At 34.0% G+C, this 25857-nt stretch overlaps 1 protein-coding gene across 7 annotated transcripts in view; it reads right to left on the minus strand.

The window, feature by feature from the left end:
* Positions 1 to 25857, minus strand: part of KIF6 (kinesin family member 6) — a 156759-nt gene that overhangs the window by 111829 nt on the left and 19073 nt on the right. For all 7 annotated transcript variants that reach the window (XM_063152014.1, XM_063152015.1, XM_063152013.1 and 4 more), the window contains 3 exons: positions 17494 to 17623; positions 9338 to 9544; positions 4263 to 4406 (listed from right to left, as the gene is read on the minus strand). In XM_063152014.1, the coding sequence (XP_063008084.1) occupies positions 4263 to 4406; positions 9338 to 9544; positions 17494 to 17623 (481 nt within the window). The remainder of the gene's footprint in view (positions 1 to 4262; positions 4407 to 9337; positions 9545 to 17493; positions 17624 to 25857) is intronic.

Below are 25857 nucleotides of genomic sequence, written 5' to 3' on the forward strand. Positions count from 1 at the left end.
ATATTAATGACAGGAGCACATAAAACTGTTAAATCATAGGACATATTTTACTGATACAGTTTATCCCCTGAGCAACTGTGTTTCAGGGAAGTCCCCAGCTGGAACTATAGGATAACAAAGCCATGCTACACAGAAGGCAATAACCTTTGAATGATGAGAAAAAGAGAAAAGTAATAAAAGTTATGTTTTTGTTGTTGTCATTTTGGTTTTGGTTTGTTGGTTGGTTTTTTGGTGAAAAAGGGACTAGGCAATTTAGGTAAAAGAAGCTGGGGAAAAAAATGGAGGGAAGAATAGAGGAAATCCAGGACAACTGAGAAACAAGCTAGGAGACTTGAAACTGGGAGGCCTACAAGGGAACTATGATACCAGATAAAAACTTGTCAGATGAGCTAAGACAGGGATCCACAGGACTGAAAGGCAGAAAAAAAAAGATACCAGACTGAGTTGGTTGCGGAAACTCTGTGACAGCCATTGTGTACTCCCATCTAGCACACAGAGAGAAATCAAAGATGCTGATAACTATTGTTCTCACATTCTAGATCAGCTGATACTTAAATACCAGACCCTGTTATAAGACGTACCTATTTAATGAAAAAAACCTCAGCACCTGCATCAAAGTTCAGTCAAGTAATAAAACACAAAATTAAATCTTAAAAATAAATCTTAGAAATTTAAATGATCCTTGAGGATGATAAACCCTTATGGGATGTGGCAGCCTGCATTTAAAAGAGAATTTGTTAGCCCCTAAATTAATTCACTACTGTAACAGAATCGATTTTCAGAACAGAAGTAATTCTGCAGTTTTCAGTCTTCCAGTATAGGGAAACACCACTTTAAATGTTATGTTCATACACCTTTTTCTACACAACTTCTGTCCCTTTAAGTGCTTGGAGGTTTCGGTTTGGAACGTTGAATAAGGGTTACACAAGGAAAGATGATTCTTGCTAAAGACACAGGATACACACAGAGAAAGGAAGGCCTTACAATTAATAGGGTTGCACACTGTATTAGTTGGGCTCTATATCTGTCTGTGCTGTTCCTTTGCAATGATGATCAGCCAATGTGATTTTAATTAAATCCTATATGTAGAGTAAGTACAGTTATATGTACAGTACACATACATACATTTCCATTAGATCTCTTTGCCCCATTTAGTGTGCAGCACATGTTAAATTAATGAGTAGGTAATCAATTCAGTTCTCAATGTTCAATATGCTAGCTTACAATTTGTTTATTCCATGCAATCAAAATGGCAATCAAGGCAGACATCTAATTTCCTAATCATTTTTGTAGCATGCTTATCATCACAACACCTTAGGGCTTTACAAGGATTAATCAATTAAAGTTTTCTGCAAGTGTGTGGAATGATTATACTTAACAGAATGGAAACTGAAGTCAAAAGTATCAAAAAATTATACTCAATCGTTGTAATTTTATGATCTGCTACTCAAAATAGCTTCCATTCAGCTTCAGCTACAATTATATTGAATAATGTATCTACAAATCAGAATCAACATCTTCATCCAAGCACTCCAAAAACATTTAATGTAGTGACTTAAGAAATTCGGTAAACTCATTGGTAGAAGTAGGGATATAATCCACTTCTATAGGATAATAATCTATTTGTCCTCTTCATATGAGTACCCTTTCTTACTCTGAATTTTCTGCTTCATTACTTTCATTACAAGAAGCAACACTAGGTCCTTCAGAAAGTGGCTTTTATTATACAACTTCAATTCATACTGCAGATAGTTCTATCTTTTGCATTGTTTGTGAGTGAAATGAACACCTAATGAAAAAAATAACCAACATGCGGCCCTAACATAGCTTTTGCATTGTTTGTGAGTGAAATGAACACCTAATGAAAAAAATAACCAACATGCGGCCCTAACATAGCTATAGATAATGACTCATGCACCTATTCTAATTCTGACATCTTCTGATGATTAGCAACTTATAATCTTTTTATATTATTTGGACATATTAGCTTATCATCTTCCTTTATTATTTGGACATTCCAGATTTTGGGGATCAAGGAAGGGATTTTGTTGTTTTGTTGGGGTTTGTTTGTTTGATTTTTGTTTGGTTTGTTGTTGGGTTTTGTTTTGTTTTTTGAGGTTTTTGTTTCATTTTATTTTATTTTTGGGAGGACCAAAGAATAAGATCTGTGATGTAAATAGTATATATTAAAGCAAGAACATGAAAAGTTTAATAGCTCGTTCTTGATGATTGTTGTCCTTTTGTAATTTTAATCGGAGGATAAAGGGTGTAAGCCATAATTTGTATTTCCCCTGTAAAGTCCGCATCGATAACACCAGGCAAAACAAATAATCACAACATAGTTATAGAGTATACGCCTGATGAATTCATATATGAAAGGCTTCTGATCTCACAGAGCTTAAAATAAAATTAGCAAACTTCCCCAACTTTCTCTGTAATCAGACAATATGTTTGCATAACTACATTAGCAAGTCTGAGCAATATGTCTTAATTTAACAGCAAAGTCCACTTTTCTAAAGGAAAGGTCTATAACTAAATGAAGTACGGTTTGAGTATAATATTTTCCACTGTATTTCAGAAAACAGACTAAATAGTTTTTCTTTTCTTGTTTAGTCATATTAGAATGCTTTTATGTTAGGAAAATCAGGAAATAAACTGATTATAAATGGCTTTGAGCAGTGTTCTATGTACTCACATAGCTACATGTTCTAGAATAAAATAGACTTCAGTTAGAAGGGACCTACAATGATCAGCTTATCCAACTGCCTGACCAAGTTAAAGCACATTGTTAAGGGATTGTCCAAACTCCTCTTAAATGCTGACAGGCTTGGGACACCAACCACCTCTCCAGCCTGGTCCAGTGTTTAACAATTCTCTCAAAGAAATGCTTCCTAATGTCCAGCCAGAACCTCCCCTGGCATATCTTTGAACCATACTCACACAATCCATCCCTGGACACCAGGGAGAAGAGCTCAACACCTCCCTCTCCACTTTCCTTCCTCAGGGAGATGCAGAGAGGAATGAGGCCACCCTCAGCTTTCTTTGCTCCAAACTAGACAAGCCCAAATTCCTCAGCTGCTCCTCACAGGTAATTTTTTCCAGACTTTAGCCAGCTTTGTTGCCCTCCTCTGGCTGCACTCAAGGACCTTCACATCCTTCTTAACCTGTGGGGCTCAGAACTGCACACAGTGCTCAAGGTGAGAACAGCAGACAGCAGGATAATCACCTATTTAGAGCTGCTGGCTGTGCTGTGTTTCATGTGTCCCAGGATGTGGTGCCCTCTTAAGTGCCAGGGCTCCCTGCTCCTCTGACCAGCACCCCTGGATCCATTTCTGCAAGGCTACTTTCCATCCACTGGTCTCTCAAACTATGTTTGTGTTGGACATTACTCCAATATAAACACAGAACTTGTTAAATTTCATCCCAATAATCACAGACTTATGCTCCAATATATCTAGATCCATCTGCCAGGCCTTCTGTCTCTCAAGAGAGTCAACAGCATCTCCCAGTTTGGCATCATCAGCAAACATGCTAGTGGGCCATTCAACTCCTGCATCCAGATCATTGATGAATGAATTGAACAGAACTGTCCCTGGAACAGATCCTTGAATAATATCATTGCTGACCAATCTCCAGACAGATGTAGCCCCATTACATCTGTCTGGAGCCCTTTGATAAAAACTACAGACTTTTGATAAAAACCAATACAGATCTATTTGCAAAAAAGAGAAAACATCACTACACATAATTCCAGTTCAGGAAATCGGTGACAGGATACAAAATATTTGAAACATTTCCATAAATCCCAAACTACCCTCCCAATTCCCTTTCTTTCCAAGTGAATGCTCCATTTGTCTACCATATTCTATAAAATTGACTCCAAAGAAGTCTAACAGAAGTTCTGCCAAGGTTTTAAGTGGAAATGTACTTTCATAACTCAAAAATTTATTCACCAGGAAATCAGTAAATTAAAAAAAAAGTGTAGCTCATCACTAGGTGCAAGTCATTTCCCAACTGCTCCTTGACTTGAGATTACTTGGAGAAAAGCACATTTTTCTAAATGATTTGTTTCTATCCTAAAGCATTTTTCATTAATTATCTATTTCTATTCCAAATTATCTCCTAGAAACAAAATTAAAATATCCTTTCAAAAAGATAAGAATAAAAGCTTATACACTTGAATTTTAATCTATACTAAAAATCAAAAGAGTAGGATCTAGAGAGAAGTGACAAGATTTTTGTTCAAGATAGAAATAACATACATCTATATTTCTTTTGTCCATAGCAAGCATTGCTATCATGGTAGTCATGCAGTTTCCTCCCAGGCTGTCTCTTAGCACTGAGGTCATCATAGAGTTTCGGTAAGGAATGTGGGACCGGTTTTTCTCTGCAAGGGCAATTATTACCTGAAACAATAGCAAAAATAAAATACTTAAACTTATATGTCTCATAATGTTTGATGTATAAAGAACATATCCAACATATAAAACATATAAAGAACAAATCCAATCTGCTCAAGAACTTTTGAGACAACAAAACTGGGATGCTTATGCACTCCACTGTTAGCTTCAAACCCACTGGCTTTATTGAAAGAATTCCAAGTTAAAATTCAGTATGTTTATATGTCTTTGTAGGAGCTGGACCTGAAAGACCAAATACATTAAATTTTATCATGCCCTAGCCTTACAGTCTCTCAGCAACATGGAAACTGAACATGATAAACTCAAACCCACAGGTTTTCCTAAGACACAGGAATTCAATGAAAATCTTCCTCATACATTTTTTGTCATAACTACAAAATATGTATAGTATTAAAGTAAAAACTTCCTCAATATTTGCTAAAGCATGCTTTAAAAATGACACATTCTTAAAACATGCACTTTGTACATGGGCCAATAAATTTATTTCTGAGAAAATGTCTTGGAAAGCAAAGCACAAATAAAAAGGTGCATGATTACAATGTACTGCTGGAAAGAAATGATTCAGTTTAGAATATATATGCCTTGGCCAGAAAGGAAATTGTACACCTACCGTTCTCAGTTTCCCTCCTCAGCTGTTTACATTATGGGACCTAATTATTAAATAAAAAGCTAGATTACCCCATGATGTCCTGTGATATAAAAGATATGAACTGTTATCTGGCCAAGCACTGTACTGAAAATCATCAGCTATATGAGTTGTGCAAGCTCTCCTAAATGATTAGGAGTTGTTTTTTCTTTAATAAATGTTACATATCAGTGTATATTTTGTTTACACTACATTAAAAAAATGCTATTTTAGAAAATTCAGTAGTGACTTTTTTGTGGCATTAGTTTCTCCAAATGGTCTTCACAAAGTTAAAGCTATAAGTCTTACACTGGCAGCCCTGAGGAATACAAATGCATAATAAGAAAATTACTGTCTTGCAAAGGGATCTAGAAACCCCTTCCTGGATCAAGGGTTTCAAATCTCATATGTTACAACTTGTTATATAGAAACACGTTAAAACTTTGTTACTTTATAATATTGCATAGAAATTTCATAGTACTCTAGCACATACATTAATAAGCACATTCTCAGCCTCTGCCACACAGAGACCATAAATGGAATAGACAAGATGAGAAAAGAGCCAGAGAGAAGATAAGTTATTTCCATTAAAAATGGGAACATCGTTACAGGGAAGTTCATTTTTTCTGAAGTCCATGCAGGAAGTCTGCAGCCCAGTTAGAATCTGAACCCTCCCGCACTAATGCTGGAAAGCTGTGACCAGCAATCATGATGCAGAACCCATTGCACTGTCACGTGACAGTCTTATAACACAAATTATTTTAGTTCAAAGTCCCATTAATAAAACTTCATCTACATAGATCTTCACAATCCAATCAAGTAATCTGGAATAGAAAGAGGAGACTCATGAATACTTTGACAAAGTTACAAAGACCACCTGTACAGAAGCTGAACCTGGATTCTCTAAGAGGCACCAAATGCAAAAATCAGAAAATTGTCTCATTTAAGAAGGTGTTATTATCCTTTAGATATAAAAAGGGTTTTTTTAATAGCTGCAATTTTATGCTTAATAATGTCACTAAAGCAGAAAGCTTCATTTTGAGTGGGTCGGATAAACCACCTTAAGCCCTAGTAGCAGTCAGAACTCTTCTCACATTTTGTAAAATTGTATCCTATATGAAAGAGAGCAGGTACAGTCACTCACAAATAACTCCACTGACACATGTGGAAACACTGCTAGCGCAAGAGAAAGTGCAAGACTCGCAAGTGAATATGACATGATCTGAAGTGTGCCCAAGGGTCCCTGTTTCCATCCACGTCCTTCGTGCAAGGAGCAGATTTGCACCAGGATCTCATGCCATCCTGTTCTCAGAGAATCCTCAAGAGATGGGCATTTTGGCGTGCATCACTTGCAGAAACAGCTGTCAGGTACACCTCTATCTTGCTGTTTAGTGTATCACATGCTCTGATGCCATATTCCTGCTTCAGAGGTCTTCTCTTTGTTTCCCATCCTACTTCCCATTTCTGGTAGAGTTTAGAAGCTTAAACTGTGGTCTTTGCAGAAAAAAAACCCAACGAACAAACAAAACAAAAAACCCCAAGCAAACAAACAAACTATAAAAAAAAACCTCTTTGGTAAATTTGGGCAGCAACCATCCATTAATGGATAAAAATCTTTCAACATTCTGTAAAAGGAACATGTGTTAAAAGAGGGTTAACAAGCACATTCATTAAAGCAATGAGAACACAGTAACCTGGGGTTTTTTTGGGGGAAATAATTCCATTATAGTGTCAAATCACATGGCAGTACAACTTAATTTGCAACTCTAAATCTGATCCAGGATCTTCTATATTTCTGTCTTAAGGGAATATCTACATATGCACAGTTACACTACAGTTGTAATTCCAGAATGCGCTACTACATCTCTCAGAAAAAAACCCTACCCAGATATAGTAATAAGTACTTCCAAATTCCTGCTATCATTTCAGATCAGCTACAAAGAACTATCTTCATTTCTCTCTACATGTAGGGGCTGCTTGGAGTAAAAGTATAGTGGATTTATTTGAAGATTTTTTTAACATGCTGCCGATATTTAACAAGTAGATCAAGCGTGGTAACACAGAACTGTGTTCTTATTGTCATCTTGATAAAAATCATTTAATATGACTATTTTACCATGAAAAGTATTTCAAAATGGCATAAATCAACACTTGACCACCAGTAGATAGATAAAGACTTGTGAATTTTAATAAGAAATTAAAATTTTGAAGAATTTGTGCACTTTAATATATTATTCACTGCAAGTTCAGGATTGAATGGTTAAATTCCCAATTATTTGGGGGAAAAAAGACATTTTTACTGTCTTTGGTGGTCTTTTATTCAATATTAGAAAACATTTCTATTAATACACAATCCCAGACAGAATACAACATGCCTATTTCCAACAGTATTTCTCTAAAATAGGAATTAAAATTTGCATGAAAAAATAATATCTTTCCCTCCTAACTACATAAAAATCATACAATAAATAAGAAGGGATCCTGAGTATAATTTATTATTCTGAAGACATTCATTTTAGGAAGTGATACTCATCACTTCCCTTGAGTACAATTTAAATACAGACATTATTCTTCAAGGTAAAATTTAAACAAATGAGGGGCATGAAAAAAATCTAGTGCGATAGTAAATGACTGACTGCCACCTGCTGTACCTTAAGCTTCTTCTTTTGACAGATGAAATATCTCTGACTATAAATTAAATTAAATCCAAGAGATTTGTTCTTGGTAGCAGAAAAACACTTAACACAAAACTGAAAAATATTCTCCCCAGCAAGTAGAACTGTTATACTTCCTAATCATTATTTTAAAGAATTTTCACATATACACACTCACAAAATTTTCAGGTTTAATGATGATCTCCTCAACTGCATATTTTACTAAATAGCACATGTACTATAATGTAACTCAAAAAGTACAGATTTGAATTTTAGAATTAAGCCTTTTTTCTTCTCCGTATTTTCCTTAATTGTCCCCCTAAATGACAGCCTCACTTACCTGCTATGTTTCTACATAAAAATTTTTAAAGAAGCCTTAGGAGAAAGTACTGTATTGTCCATTGGAATTCCCAAAATAATGAATTTCTAGCAACAGGAACAGTGCATGCTGTAACTGTGTAAGCAATATTAAATATTTGGTTTTAGGAAGAAATTAATTTCTCTTCCAGGTGTGGGATCTGAAATGGACGCTTGTAAATCATCAGTGATTTCTTAATAGCGCAGCATTCACAAAAGAGATTTCATTCATTGCCAAGGGTTTCTTACTCTAACTTGGTAAGCATCATAAACATGCACTCATAAAAACATCATGGTAGGTCAAAGAGATATATATTAAAACCTTAAATTTTTAAAAATAGTATTTAAATAATTATTTCAATAATTAACTTAATAATTATATAATTATTGTAAAACATATTAATCATAATAATAATCGCCATAATTAACCAAACCTTTTTACTAGAAATCTTTATCTCCAAAGTTTCCTTTCACTGCTGCCGTCTGAAGTATTTTTTAATTAATGAGGTTGGTTAGGAGCAATCTATTTGCTCAATATTTGCCTTTTCCAAAGAGGAAAACCAAAAAGCAACACTGAAAGAAGAATAGGGATTTTAGTACACCTTATTAAGAGGGTGAATATTTTTAGTAACAACTGCTGAATGATAAAGCTTTGTGGAGATTAATAATAACTAGAACAACAATAATAATAACAATAACAAAATTTTATTTCTTTACTTATTATTATACTACATCCATGAGTACTATTGGTGTAAATCCAGTTATGGTAGTCAATGCATAAATACATTACCAATGATATCTTCTGTCGCAAAAAGATCAAAGATTTAAATTGGTAGAGGAATAAAACAATGACACATGAGGGAAGAGCCCAATAATTTACCATATTAAAATGCTTGAACCAAATAAAGCCCAAACACTTTCTTTTCAGTGATACATCCTGATCCCAGCTGTGGAAGGGGAAGAAGATTATGCAGAACATTTTTAGGAGAAATATAGCTCAAATCTTGTAAATATCTTTAGTATTTCAAGGAAAACAAAAAAACTACTTTGGAAATACTACCCTATATACCAACTATAATCCTAATGCTTAATTGTTAAGTTTGCTCTAAATTAAAATATTTTATTTTAAAGGAAGACACATCAATTCAATGTTAAAAAAAAACCCTGCAATAAATAGCCTAAGACTGAGTAAATATTGTAATAAAGTTTTCCAAAACATTGCACATTGTTAAACAGGAATTTAGTAAAGGGAGAAATGTTTTACTCTTTTTCAATTTTACCTGCTCCAAATAATGTAATGACAGGTTGATATATTTGGCTTCCGTCAGCAAGTGGCCTCCAATTCCACTCTTTGCAACACGTTCTGATCCAGCGAGATCTACTAAATGCAACTTGGAGCGCCGGATAGTTGCAGATCCAGGCTCCTTGCTGGAGATGTGAATCGTGAAAATGCAGTGAGATCGGCTTGAGGCTTGATTCATTGGTGTCTACAATGACAGGAAAAAAAGAACTCTCAATGTTCAGTGGATAAATAAATTCAGCTCTTTATAGCTCAGAAATCTGGCAACTGAAATAATCTATCCCATTTTTTAGCTATTGGACCCGTAATGAACATGCAAAAAGAACCCAAAAGGATTTACCTGACTTTTGTATTCTGGAAAAATACTTGGATAACTTTAATCTGGACAAATTGTACTGTAAGCTATTAAGGTTGGTCCAAAATACGGTAACATCAGCAAAACAAGTGGCCTTACTACCCGAGGAATACTAGAAAAGGGCAGCTTGACTGGAGGAAAAGTTACTGAATGTTGATTTCTAAGAACTTAATAATTTCCTCATTGGTGCATTTTTTTTTTTTTTTATGATAGGTAGCTACCAGTGTAACAAGGACTAGGACTTCCTATAAGGCCTTAGACTTCTGAATTATAACTTTTATGAAAAAATTCTGCTTGGCAAAATCAATATCAGACTTTTAGGTGGCATGGTAGAGTTTTCATAAAATATTTGGCTTTGAATATATTTTTTTGGGAATAACTACAGCCACACTTCCTTAATTTAAAACACAGAAAGTCTTGGTCAATTTTTAGAAATGTGCAGTCTTAGTATCACTTCAGAGGTTTTCTCAATATATTTGAAATGCAGAACTAAAAGTTTTAAACAGCTCTCAGTTATTTAACTCTAGATTTTAATTACCATATGCCATCACATTTGCATTTTTATTAAAAAACATATAAAATACCTTTAAACATCAAAAGCAACTTTTGTTTACTTGTTTCAAGGTATTGTTAGAAACTTAAATCTAAAATTACTTTACATAATCCTCATTTCATAAATAGCTAAAGCTTGAGATAATATATGGAGATTAAAGGTTTAGCATACAGATAGTATTTTTATTCATAAACTATAACAAGTATGATACATTGTTCTCAGGACATAAATGCTGACCCTGCAAAAAACCAGAGTAGTAAAATAATAAATCAATATTATTGAGTCAGCAACTAAATCTATAGTTATTTATAGCTGCTGAAAAAAGTAATAGAAACATCTCGGTTATACTGTCTACATTAATCTCTGGTCTCTACTTTATTAATTCTGCAGTATTTTTTTTATGTAGACCTATCCTGTGATTCTGATCAGATATATAAACATATTGCCTTTTTTTTTTTTTTACATAATCTGCTTTAGCATGCAACACTGCAGATGTTAAAATGGCCTTCCCATTGCAGGTACTGAAGATGTTGTCTTACAGATCCAGAAAGGACAGCTCTTAACAAAAAGACTACAAGTGAATTGTCCTTTCACAGGAATAATATTGGCCATTTGGTTCAATTGTCTCCACTTCAAGTTCCCTTTTTTTAAGTCTTAATAGTGCCAGCACAATCAAATGGCTTTTGGGAACAGATCCAGCTTAAAAAAATAAAAGAAAAAAAAAAGAGAGCAAACCATATATATTTAACCTAGATAATTTTCTTGATATAGCCACAGCACAGCTAGAGAAAACAACTGTACAGAATACCTGAAAATGGCAGCATACTGGACATGAACAAGTAGGTAGTGTGCAGAAACAACATATACTTGTAGCCGTTGGTGAAAATTCTGTAAGGAAATTTCAGCCCTGGCAGTATTTTCTTTTGGGCTGCTTTACCTAATACAGGCAAGCTCAGAGGGAGAAGGTAAAGAATTTTCTTCATTAGTTCATAAAGATGAAGAATTTTAGAATTCATAATCCTGTGAAATGAGCATCAGAGTGCAGTCACATGCTATGCCGTCCTCAGAGGTGATGCTGGGCAAATGAAGAGGAAGTGAGTTGTAGTGTTGGAATGAAAATAAACAGGCTGAGGGAAAGGTGTCAAGCAAGAAAGCATTCCCAAACTTACTTAAAATGCAGTTAGACTAAGAAAAAGTTATATGCTGTGAAAATGTACTTCATTCAGCAATTCTGATTCCATGAATAATCAGAGCCAGCTTCACTTATTTTACTGGGATGCCTGTGACTTTTTTATTTGCAGCAGGACTGGATTTTTTTTCCCAGCTAAAAATCCCCAACAGAATTAATAATTAAGCACATTCTCCTTGACAGAACTGATATTTAAGGACATTTTGCACTACAGAGATAGCATCAGTCACAGTATAATGCAGAAAAGTCTAAGCCAGATCAAGTATCAGTACAGGTGGAAGCACAAAGCAAATGTTGCTATAACAGAAACTGAAGAAATCATCATACTTCTGAATAAGCATTGTTAAGCAAATGTGAGATTCACACTAAAGCAAAACCTTGTCTATTTCAAAAAGGGCTTTTAGTCACACCCATTTAATGTCAACAGAGGCAAAAAAAAATTCAAATCCTAAAAGAACCTAATTTCAGGACTCTGAGTTCCAAAAAGCACATGGCAATATTTGCTCTACAAGGTTTTTATTGTCTATTCTGATACACTAGCCACAACTTTATTTTGAGTGTTCCATGTAGATTTGGCTGAACTAGTCATTAGAAACTCCGTTGATTTTCTCTCCACGGCTTTTTTTTCCTCATGTAAATGGAAAAAAATTAATGAAGCTGGTTTGGAAGTCATTGGCTAGAATCCCAAACTGGTATTTTTGTGAAGTCCTTCTTCAGAGTAGAACCATGGCTTAATCAAGACACCAAAACTCCTTTCTGCAGTATGATACTCTTTGCTTTGGAGTTCCCATATACAGGAAGCTCTGTTAGAACTCTTGCAGAAAGCATATAGCAATAAAAATTTAAACTGTTAAATGGGATGCGACCATGAAATGCTAGTATCAAATTCATCCGTTTAGAAAGTTTGAAAACAGAAAACAACATTTTCTGGACAGTGTCTCAGCGCCTACTAAAATGTTCCTTTGGTGGTTTTCAGAGTTCATTTTGGCTTTGTTAGTAGTATTCAAACCATATGTATATGAAATCATCCTAACACTAATTTGATGTGATGAAGGAAAAAAAAGAGAAAGAGGGGAGTGGCCTGGTTCTCAGCAGATGGTTGCTATTGTGAGAGTTATATATAGAACAACTGAGGAGTAGCAGTTACTTACAAAGAATAATTTTTTCCAGGAATTCTGTTACATCATAAACCACATAAGCAGACTTCAGATGCTTTGTGATATCACGTGAACACTACAAAGGACTTAATGCCAGGTCATCTATTGCTGCCCATTTGTAGTTTGGCACAGGACAAATTCAGTAATATTGACTTGGTAAAGCATCAACACTTCTTTTGATCATGGAAAATACGTACAAGGTGTATTTCAAGCCATACAAGCCAGTCTTGTTTTTTTCCAGGATGACAATATACCCGTGATGAAATTAAATAAATTGTATAGAAGCTTTGTGACTTTAACTGCTACGTCTATTTGTACAATGGTTGCAAGAAGATGGCTTCTACTCAAATGAGAATCTACATCACAGTCATACTGGAAGAAACTTCTGAGTTGGATATTTTTGTCAAGGAATGCAAGGTCAAGAACCATCCAAAAACTTACTGGAACCTAAGCTGTCCATCTTAATCTAATTCTTACCCATCTTAAGTCAGCAAAACACTGGAGGAGTTCTTCCTTATACAGGAATTTATGTATTTCCCAAATCCTTTATTTGTTGCAGCTGTTGTTATAAATGTTTTCACTAAAAATAGCCAGAAATGGATGCTACAGGTCTAAACAGCATTCTTAAGGATTGAGGACCTAAGAAAGAGAAAGCTTCTTAAACAGGATAAAGATGTATGAAAAGCTGTTTGAAAATCACCACTAGACTAACAGAAGCTGTTACTATCTGGAAGAATAATGTGTTAAGCATGGCTGCCAAAACATTGACTGAGAAAATACATGAAAGAGAGCAGGACCGCTGGGACAAAACAATTTTGCAGGTGATAAATGCAGTTGTTAAGCCCATATTGCAAACCATAGCCACTTGGCAACTTACACCATTCCAGTGAAATTTTTTCTTCCTTGAATCAAAATATTTAGACAGCAGAAGAATATTATTTTCCTGTATGAGTTAATTAGTGATTAGCCAATGCATAAAGAGATGTCAATTCTCAGTGTTCAGAGTTTTTTGAGAGAATGTCCCAGTGAAAACTTACAAAATTTTCTTTTAAGGAGCACTTCTTTTTCTTCTTAAGGATTTTTTGCTTCTGAACTTTTCAAAGAAGAGCAAGGAGAAAAAAGAGAAAGTACTGATAGCATTCAAGATTGATATCAAATCAATTTTCTCCAATTTTGTGCTACAATCAGAGGGATATCTGTAGGAAGATGCTTTGACAACTACAGTCATTTCACAGTTCAGATGGATATCTCTGTCTAATGAATTTAAACTCCAGTTCCAATAGAACTATCCTATAAGGAAGAGCATACAAATAGAGGAATAAGAGGTGCTTGTCTTTATATCTGGTAGATGAGAGAAACCTCAGTATGTCTTTAGTTCCCTTTCTAAATAATATGTTACAGGTATAGGTGCTGTTCAGTTGTACTTAAGTACACTTGTCATAGTTTGAAATTGAAAAAAGTTTTCTATGAAAATATCAGGATCAGAATAGGTGCAATCATGTCCTGGAAACAATACTTCATTTTTGTATTTACTAGAAGCACAGTTTCACAGTTAGACCATGATAACTTTTAAACTCAGGTAACTTTTAAAGTAATTAATATTCCCTGGTGAAGACATTATTAGCCTTATGTTATATATTGCCTTTTATCCATATAAATCTCAAAGCATTTTAAGGACTATTCAAAGTAGTATGTATGACTAGTAATATTTTTACCACACATGGAAATGAAAACACCTGTGCTGAAATAACAATACTATTTGGTGCTCATAACACAATATTACAGATTTGTTGGAGTGAAAAGAAGTTAATAATTGATACCAAAGAGGAACCTAGGAAAGCAGAAAGTTGTAATTTCTTCTAGACTGCAGCACTAACCCAGATAGCATGCATTTTTGTCAAAAGTGGCATTTAATTTCATATGCTCACACACTGAAATCCTATTTTTCCTATCTCATCGAACTAAAATTGCAAACACTACCACTGAGTTTCTAAATATATTCAAGAGAATATTAATGTACAATAAATACAAATAGAATGAGTTCAATTCATAGGTCACAAGTCAGGCTCCACAACTAACCTTAAACCATAAAATTTCATTCTTTCTTGAAAAGATTATATTTAAACATTGCCAAAAGCTTACTGATTGCCCCATTTGTCCTTCAAACATTTTAAATGATGGAACAAATACTGTGCCTTATACACTGTGTGTCAAATTTAAAAAAACGGAGTGCTGTAGGTATCAAACCATGCCCTAAAACATTTCCTTCCTCATTAAAGCAAAATAGCTTTTCAGTAGAGGAAAAAATAAATTCTAACTGTACATGTCACTACAGTCCTCAGATGTACTAATCTTAGAAAAGGATTTTACAGTTTTGAAATTGCTGCACATCCTTGGGAGGCTACCTTAGTCTATTGCTTTTAGAGAAACACTAAAAACTACTATGAATTCTCAAAATCACAGAGGTTTAGGCAGGTTATTTCAAAAGGCAGAGGTTATATGGGATTCCCATCACAAAAACTTAGAAAAGACCACTTCAGGTGAAGATATATTAATAGTATACCAAGATAAAATGGTTTGTGAACACTACCTAAACAGCCAAACATTTATTTCCACGCAGCAGCTTTTTTAGATGTTGCTGTTACCAATTGTTTATACTGCAAACTTGATTTTTAAACCCTCAGCATGCATTTTAGGTACCAAAATTATAAATTTGTCTTAACAGATAGAAAATATAAGAAAACAGGTCAGATTTTATAACTTGTTGCTGCAGATCCATATGTATTTAAACATACCAAGAAACTGCCTTATCAGAAAGCAAACAAAAATCTAGTCCTTACATTCAGCAGAACTGCCAACAAAAGACTCCAGTTTTTTTTGTATTGATCTCTGCCTATTTCTCTCTGGCAAAATATGAGACAAAAAATTCCTATTTGGAATTTTACATTAGGAATCGTCTGTGCACAAATGTCTCCCATCTTACCATCTACACAACTCCTAGTACACATCAAAACTAGAAAAAAGGACCTAAGCAAAGTAATCCTGAGCAAACTAGATTAGTTGCCTTTTTTCCTTCTCTTGGGCTATATAGTTACATGCGGGAAAGAAGCATTCAGTTATAAACATTCTCTTAGATTCTGAAATAGAATGAATGAACAAATTTTGCCTGCAAAATACTTTAATATTGTGATGACATTTTTTTAGCACAATCAGTGATGAGGGAAAAATGCACCCCTCAAATCACAAGTTAGATTGCATTAGCATAGGCAATGCAGAAATTAAATTGTCATTCTTATTTTCAAAAGAGTCAACTCTTCAAAGAAAGGTTATTCAGGGTGAAAACACTAGATTGCAATTTTAGACGCTACACATGTCATATGTGATCCATGACAGTCATCTGAGCTTTTCCACAGCCAAACTCATCATCAAAAAAGATGAATTAAGCATTTATTTTACTTTCTTTTCTATTTAGGTTTATTAATCTTGCTTCTTTTTCTTTAAAGTTTACTTAAGAGGGTTCTAATCTTCAGAGGTCAGAAAGTATTATCATAACTCAAGATCTAAAAATATGGTTCTCCAGAGAAATTATATTTTATGTCATAAGTCCTCTTTGTTAGATCTCTAGATTAACCCTTTTGTCTTCTATTACACTTTGTCAAGTTCCTCTCCTCCACATAGTATCAATATTTCTATTTCAATATCATGAAGCAGTTCCTTGCCTAAATGCTCAGGTTTATGAGAAGGCCTTATGTTGATTATCTCTTGCGTTAACATATTCCTACCTCTCAAAATATAACTGTTGAAACAGTCATCCTTGAGAAAGAACAAGTATTTGTGTTACCTATTTATGTTTTGTAATAAAATGCTTCTTCCTCTGTGTCCAGGTGTATGTGGTCATCCAGCAGGAGCACAGAACTACCTGACTATTCATATACTCTAAGTATCTTTCTTGTCAATGATTTATGATATATCCTTTTGGAAATACAGAGGAGGAAAACCAAAAAAGTTCTAAAAGAGAATTAACTCTATTGTAGTAAAGGCACATTGCCAGTGCTCATATTATACAATACACTTTTTTATATTTACCATATCCAAGCATGAAGGGAAAAAAGAACCTTACAGATACGGAAACATTTAATTTTAATTTTTCAAAATCCGTAAAAACAGTCTTGTGTGTGAATATTGGCATGTATTTATTTTGAATTTCCTTTGAACTACTATCTGGGTTTTTGGTGGGTTTTGTTTATTTGTTTGGTTTGGGAGGTTGTTTGTTTTGTGTTTTTCCATAAAACACCACGTGTTTATTATGCAGTAAGAAGGAAAAAAAAGAGGGGATTTATATTAAGTACTTCAAAGACAATTGAGTGCTTCATCATAGAATCATAGAATGGTTTGAGTTGGAAGACACCTTAAAGATCATCTTGTTCCAACAGCCCAATCCCCTTGCATCCCATGACTAGGGACACCTTCCAGTAGAACAGGTTGCTCAGGGCCCCATCCAAACTGGTGTTGAACACTTCCAGGGAAAAATTTCACTGGGAATGTTTGACAATGCTTTGCAAGGACATATTTTCTTATCTTTACACGTCTGTGTATGTTGATACATGCCACATTCAAAAGTAAGTCTATAGTTAATGAGAATTTCTGTATTCTACTTTAAATTTCAGTGAGTTATGACTTCAAGAGCCACCAATCAGTTCCACTATAGAACACTATCATCAGAGAAATGCTTATTTAATTTCACTGTGGAAATACACTCACAAAGGGGATAGTAATTTACATCCAATGACTTCAAAAATATACATTTTATTTGAGAGAGGAGAGATGTTTTTCACCATTTTAATTTTGGTGGTATTAAGAAGATTGGAGCGGCAAATCTCACCTCAGCAATCATTCTGTTGGTGTCCCCCAAGAAGAGTAGGTTTAAGGCTTCCTCTTCATTTGTTGCTTGCTGAAGAGACAAGTTTTTCAGATGAATGTTTTGATCAGAGTCTTCCATTATTGTCACTTTTCTACATGCAAAATAAAAACAACAGTGAAAACTAGAGTTTTAATGAAATGTTGTTTCATAATTTAATTTTGATCACGCCTAAAAGGTGAAATCTAAAACCAAAGTTAAATCATAATGAAAGAACATGAAAAATAAATGATTCACATTAAAGGAAATATTGATGTCTTTTTTTACTGTCACCTCCTTTTTATTCCTTTATTATGAAACTTCACATAGAAAAGAAATATAAGAAAACTGTACATTTTAGAGAAAGCTTTGGTATTTTTATTTATTGAGATATTAAAATTTCAAGAGTAAGAGATTAGATGAACCCTCACAAACAAATAATATGTAAGGGTTTGTTTGCTATTACCAAGTACAGATGATACATAAAGCATACCATTATTTTGACATACAAATGTACATGGAATATTTCAGAATCAACACATCTGTAGTCAACATGTTTCTAATAACTTTAGAAACATTTGTCAAGACTACTTCTCTTTTCATTTTTCTTAAATGGTAGTAACTACAACTGTAAATTATCCCCCCTTAAATTAAAAGCAAGCTAACAATTATTTTATTTATTCCCCCTATCAGAAATGTTCTTAGTTACACATCTATAAGACTGAAGCTGCCAGAAAGGAATTGGATGCAAGCATCAAGGATATGGCAAAAGCTCCAAAAGAGCTGCTAAATATTACTGAAAATCCTTTTCACTTCTTTGAATAGTCCTTCAACATAAGATTTTTTTTTTTCTTTTGAAACAGTTAATGAGAGTTAAAATTTATTGGCATTAGTAAGTAGACATTAGTGTCTCCTCAGCTGGGACATTCTATAGTACCCAACATGGAGGCCAAGTAGTTGCCTCACTGGATTTTGAAAACTCAGAGAAGAATCTGTTAAAACAGAAGTACACTAAATCTGAAGATAAATAACATGTCTTTCAGAGTGAATTACATGTTCTGATACAATTTAAAACAAATTAGAGCATTTTTAAAAGTTGGAAGTTGTTTTTATTTAAACTAAAACTTTATCTTCTGTGTAAGTATAGATAATATTTTCTATACATACATATACACCTATAGATATACATATATGTATATAAATATTTTTCATGTTCTTCAAGATAAACCACAAGAGGGAGTATGGGGCTTGAGTTTTTATCAGTAGGTAGTTCTTGCAGGTTAATTACTCCAAGTTGCTTCAAAACCAGAGAGATTGGGTTTTGCTCTGCTTTACTTTCCTTTCCCCCACGCCACCTCAAACTGAGAATGAAATCAAGCATCAAAGCAGCATTCCATAGTATTGTTCTTAGACATTGTGGGAGTAGTTCACAGTCTGATGGTCAAAACATTCAAATGAATATAGAGAAATAATTTTAATACATTGAAATGCACTCACTCTTTTCAAGAAAAATTGCACATAAAATACACACAAATCTTTGTAATCATAACAATTGCTCTTCCAAGTATGATTGCCTCCCACCATTAGCCTTATTTTTGTGTGGTGGTATAAGACATTTCTCATTTCTTCCCAAAATTCAGCTTCCCCATTCAAAACATAAACCCCAAAGTATAAGTCTGGCCTTGCATATCAAACTTTTGATAATGTCAGATTGTATTCTGTCTGCATCTGCATCACACACTAAAGCCCAGAGCAATTCTGATTGCAGTATACTCTTATTAACTTGTGCTCTTTCCTGCATCAACTCAGCTGCCACCAATGCAGGATAGCCTTGCACACTGAATGCTTTCATTTATTAAATTCTTGTTACTAGCAAATATTGACCTTAAAACTGCCTTTGATTAATTTACTATCTCATTAATTTGTGCACTAAAAATAATAATAAAAAATCCCCTTAATATATTTTGGAAAACGAATGACCATTTTAAAAGTCAAGCTTCCCATTATTATATCTTTCTCTAGGGCTTAGAATTGAAGACATATAAAGTAATCTTAAAAAATTTATAAACATTTAAGAATTGATCATAATGATGCAAAAAAACAACACATGAAGATACACAAGCCCTATGCCAATACATGAGCGGGACATAGTGATACTGTGTCATTGAGACGAGACTATAGGGCCACAATTAAATTTAGGATCAAGTTAAAAGAGAAAAGCAGCAAGTATGCATCTTGTATTCTGTTCAGAAGAACAGAATAATTAATGGATACAAATAGGTATCTATTTGCACAGAGATAAATAGATAAAATAGGTATCTATTTATCTTTTATTAGGTATCTATCAGTTATAAGAAACAAATATGTTATAACTGCAAGGGACTTTAGCTTTTAGGAAAGAATTGTCAGGATAATCATCTTATGTATCATCCCAAAAAGATGATCTTTCAAAAGATAATGAATACCACATGAATACCTGAATACCACAACAGAGGACAAAGTCAACACTTATTCAAGAGGCAAGGTCACAAAGTTATTCAGCTACCACCACCACAACAGCACACAGATTTGATTTTCTATCTATCCTGGGCTAACTATATGTTGCTTTTATCCCCAGTCATATGTTCTGCTTATGCTGAATAATAAGTTTTGCAAATTTAAGACTTGTTTCAAGAGTGAAGTGGGGAGAGAAGTGTGGATTTTTATTTTCAGAAAACTGCACTCACTCCTCCACATTTCTCCTCCTGGACTGTTTTTTTCTGCAGATGGACAGACAACAGGACACAGCTCTCCTTAGCAAAGAAGTTCTATGGATTTTTTTTTTCTTTTCTTTGGACCTGTTTAAACCTGCTCTGGACTGAACACCCAGAAGAGCACTGGCAGCTCTCATCTGTGGTCCACCAGGCTGGGCCTGGGCCATGACATTTCCAGCACTGGAGGGACTGATAAGAGACTGTGTGAGTTGAGCTACAGCCCATGGAGGGGACTTCCTGAGTTTGTCATCTCTTTTGGAGCAGCAAGAGCTTTTATTGCTCAATATTGTTTAGGTTTAATTGTTCAATAAGCAGTTTTTTCCAACTTTCTCCAAGGAGGTATTTTTCCCAAACCAGTTGCGGGGAGAGGGCGGTTGAATCTGCGGTTTTCTGGAGGAACCCCTTTGGGGGTTCTCTCCCGAATTTGCCCTGAACCAGGACATCATCCAAGAAGAGAATTAGAGCATAATCTCCCTTATGAGACATGGCAGAACTATGAGATGAGTAAGGGCTCGGGCAGACTGCTTGCTTGACACATCATATTGTGATAGGAAATCCTTCCCACTGTCTCCAATGGATTCTGTTTTGAGACAACAAAAACACAGTTGGGCTGTTCTGGATGTTATGGACATGACTGGGGGCTGTTACATATTTAGGGGTTAATGATTCATGTAACAGTGAACCTGAGCAGGCACAGCCTGTGAGGTGCTGTGCATGCAGTGGGGCATTCAGGCCCAAGTTGTGCTGCACAGATCCCTTGGCTGCCAAATAAATTCACTGAGTTCTCAGAAGAACACCTTCTAGAATGAAGTTGTTTTCTTGTAAGAAAATCATACAAAGGCTCAAAAGAGCAAAAGGGAGACCTTCTCTCCATGGCCAGGATCTGTACTGTTCTTGTGCAGTGTGCCATGGGGAAATCATTCAGGCTCTGTCCAATGCTGCATGGGTGCAGGGCACCCAGCATGTGATGGGATGCAAGATTTGCCTCCTATCTTCCTCCTCTTATTCTGTCTTACCAAAGCAGTTACCCCATCAAGCCATTTATTGCTAAACTTTTCTCACTGACATCTGAAAAAAGCTGTGCACTCTCTCTCACCCCATCCCATCATGTAGAACAAGGGATCAAAACTGAACCAGTGAGATCAGTGATTCATGTATGAAAAAAACATACAAAATCTGTTAGAATTTGTAGGCAACTTAAATAATCTCACAAAAAAAAAAATTGTTAAATAAATTTTGACATTTGCTCAAATGTTTGTAGAAAAGTTACTTTTAAAAAGCTTCACTTTTTCAGGAAACAAATCAACATAAAACATGGATGTGAATAACAAATATATCTTGTATGCTGAAGTTATTGTATGCATTTTAAGTGTAATTTGTTTGAACTGTAATTTTAAAAAAATCGGTCTTTGAAGAAATTATTCAAAACAGTTTTTAGCTGTCTCCTCATTAAAGTCTAACCTCACAAAACTTTGTATTCTCTTAACCTTTGCTATTCACTAGTAACACAATGAGCACTCTTAAATTTGAAAGAATTTATTTCATATAAAAAAGTGAACAAGTAATATTATTAGCCTTAGAAGTATTAAATAGGGATAATTCTGAGAACACTGGAAATATATTATTGTAGGTTTATGATCGGTGGTCAGTTTCCTAATTACAGAATTGGTACAGCCATTAAAAGGGGCTGACATTAACACTGTTGAGACTGGAGGAGAAAATCAGGTTTATTTGCATCAAAAAATCAGACTGAATAAAATGTGTTTCCTATATGTTTAAGATCATTCCTTTAGCCTTATTTTATTTTTATCCTTCTTTGTTAAGGAAGGCAGGAGTTATTTTAGTAGTTGCTTTAGCGTTCCATGTCAGCACTTTGGTAACTCTTAAAGCCCTTGGAGGGCAGTAGAGAAACAGAAGAGTACAAACTCATTTGAGATAATTCACCAATATGCAGTAACAGGTTTTGTTTCAAAGGGAAATAATTTCACACTGACCCCATGGAACATAACAGTTCTGCATGTTCCTAACATATATTGATATAGACATCATTGCTGATGTTTGAAGTTAATTGGCTCTGAGCTTAAAGTGTGGTTTCCTTAAAGGAAAACTGCATCATACTAAAAATTAAACACTTCCCTCTCAAAGAGGACTTTAAAGAATCTTCACACAAAAGATTCTTTAAAGAAGACTTTAAAGAATCTTCACACAAAAACGGGGAATCCCTTTTGATGACTTGAAATTTACATTCTATTTTCCCCTGGCCACATCACTGTGGAGTAATTGTTGTCTGAGCTCCCTGACAAGTATCTCCTCAATTACTGCCGCTTAGATTATCATTCTAAGGCAAAACAGCACTAATTGTAGTTAGCCCTCGTATGCCATCAGAGAGGTAAAACAGTAACTTATTGCTTACCTATGAATTAATCTAGTCATTCTCGACTAATGGTTCTATAACTTCAGTTTTTACATTTGTGCTATATATGATGTCAAAAAATTCCTTTCTTCTGGATAAATAAGAACACGTTAGGAAGAACTTTTCTGATAGGTTGTAATTAAAGTGAAATTCAGTAACATTTGGTCACATATACACTACAACCAAGAACCTGTTGGAGATAAAAGGCTTATTCACAAATGCACAGCAAATTAAGAGCTTCAGAAAAGCATTCCTAATTTCAACACTCTTGCAAAACATAAGGTGGCAGTAAGTATTTAAATAGTCTCCTATCAGCTTTGCTTTATAGCAATTATTTCATACCTTTATGTGTTGAAAACAATCAGAATGTCCTTGTAGAAACATGGAATTCTCTACAGCTACAAACAGAATTAGATTGCCAATATTAAATTGAATTTCTTCATAGTTCTATGCAGGAATCTGTACATGTATACATATAGACATGCAGCTCATATTCATGCATTTGTCAGGAATTTATTTACAGAAAAGTAGTGGTTTTTGTGAAAGCCTCTTCCTCATCTGGCAGACTCAGATGAAATGAGTAAGCAGAGCTAAGATGAAAATCTCATAGTCTACAGAATAAACAAAGTATGGCTACACACAAAACCTTGACTTCAGAAGCTGAGATTCCAGGTATAATCATGTAATGTTTAAATGTAATGGACAACTTAAAAAATGTGTATTATTCCTTTTGCCTTAAGCATCAAATACAGTTTCAAGGTCTCATTTTTCAAGTACTATCAACAAGTCTGTCATGAATCCACAAGCCTTTCACAGCCTCTATCACCTGAATGCAATCTGTGCTTAGTCCCTGCATTGAGCTGGTAATATAAAGATAAGAAGAGTTTGCTGGTCAGAAGTACATGTCTTTCATTCAAATTACATCCCCTTCTTTTCCAAGAATATGGATAGCAATACTATTCCAGAACAATCTGCACATCACATGAGGTTAACTAATCATTTTGCTTATTCTTCTAAAATGACACATTTCTTCAATACTCTTCCTGTCCATCTTAAATACTTAGGAAAGTATCAGCTGTGACTGCTAATATTTACCCAAGAACATAGGGTTTGAAGCTGTAAAAAAGCCTTTGGCTTTTTATGGTGCTCAAAGCTTAGATGATCCACTGTGTGGTTGAACAGAAAATTATATATAATATGATACCTTTAAAGTACAAAAACCAAATTCTTTTTAATATTCTCATTAAATACAGGCTTTCAAGCAAATTTAAAGTTATTATTTTGTATTTTGCTTACTGCCACTAAAATATTAAGAGGTTTTAAGCACATAAAATTCTCCAAAAAATATATATTAGATGATAAACACCTGATATATTTTAAAATATGATTATTTACTTATAAGTAACCTCTACTTTATCTTTTAAGTAATTGAAATATAGTTAATCATGTAACCACCTATTCCTGCAATTTTTACTCCCTTTTTAGATCAGAATGATGCTAGAAATTTTTAAGTTTTGAATTCCCAGGCTACAATATTAAAAAATAAACAAAACATATTTTATTAGTTAAGTACTATTACACATAAAAAATGTAACTTATGTAGGTATAGTTTTAGTTTACAGAACATATTTTCTTGATAAATGATGTAGTGGAAATAATGCCAATGTACAGTAAAACCTTAAAGCACTCATTATTATTACTTAGCAGAGAAAAATTTATTATCTTATTAAACTCATCCTGCAGTAGTATACACTATGCAAGTTTACAGGTAATTATGACTATCCCAGCATGCTTTATTCCTAATTTACAATCAAATTATCCATCAACTTTTATGTTTTAAAATAACCTTAACACACAACACAGAATTATTCTTTAGTTTATTGAATCACCATACATAAACTTAATTGGAGCTTTCTAAAAATCACAATTATTAGGAAATATTCAGTACCTAGTTTTAAAATATGACATTTTCCAGAGCACGTGACCCCAAATATCTGTTTCAAAGTCACAGTTATATTATTAAAATTCAGTTTCTTTGAATTGAATAAATTCATCCTTGTAAAATGTTAAATTGAATGAGTTCAGATAAAATATTTCAAATAATTTAATAAATGAAATTATTAATGTAATAAACTTGAATAACTTGATAGCATTAAATCTAATAAGTAGAAAAAAGTGTAACACACTATTTACTATTTTCTGTCCATCCAAAAATGGACACAGCACTAAATTATACTATGCAAACTAGCCTCTGATTAAAATATTGGTCTGAATGCCACAGGAAGCAGAAAATAAATTAGATTAGAATCCTAAACTTCATCATGAAAGACACTGATAACGACAAACAGTCTTCATAGCACGGATGTGTCATAAAGCAATAAATTCTACTTCCATTTTTCAGGTAAATAAACAGAAACAATTAGACCAATTCACAGCTCAGTCCCACACTTTGCATTTGTCTGCTGCTTTCCTAATCTCTAGACCAGCTTCTTTCATAAAGATCAATCTTGAAAATTACTTTGTACATACATATCCTAGATACCCCATACTGCATGAAAAAACAAAGCTCCATTTAAACACAAAATATTGTGCCGCAAGATTTTCTTTAATAAATAAAAAAGATAAATTTTATTTATTTTTTAATAAATAAAATTTAATAACATGTGAATAGCATAATTAGTTATTTCAAAATAAAATTCTGTTGATTTTCTTTTATTGTCCCACTGAAAATTTTCAGCATGTTTCCTGCTCTTGTAAACAGCAATAAAATCACTGCTGATACAAGTGTCTGTTACAATCATGTTGAATGATAAAATCCACAGTGTCCAGCATTATTTCAGCGTACGTGCAAATCCAGTGAACAACTCACTTATTCACACCTATTAAGTGTTTGCTTAGCTATTTAAAAATAACACAGACTATAAACTATTATTTCAGACTTGAAGACTAGGACTTGGATTTGTTTACTACCCTTCTCCAATCACTAGGTGCTAGTGTCTGATCAATGACTACCATTATAACAGCCATCTTTTCTGAAGGAAATATACTGTTCTTTGGAGCTACTTGTGGCCTATTTTCTAGCTGTAACTTACCTTATTTCACAATTGCATATTCTAGAAAAATAATTATCCTTGAAGTAAAAGGTCCAAATAGAAGCAGGGAGATTCTCATTATTGCTGTTAG

The sequence above is a fragment of the Melospiza melodia genome, chromosome 3, assembly GCF_035770615.1.
Source record: "Melospiza melodia melodia isolate bMelMel2 chromosome 3, bMelMel2.pri, whole genome shotgun sequence".
Taxonomy (NCBI): domain Eukaryota; kingdom Metazoa; phylum Chordata; class Aves; order Passeriformes; family Passerellidae; genus Melospiza; species Melospiza melodia.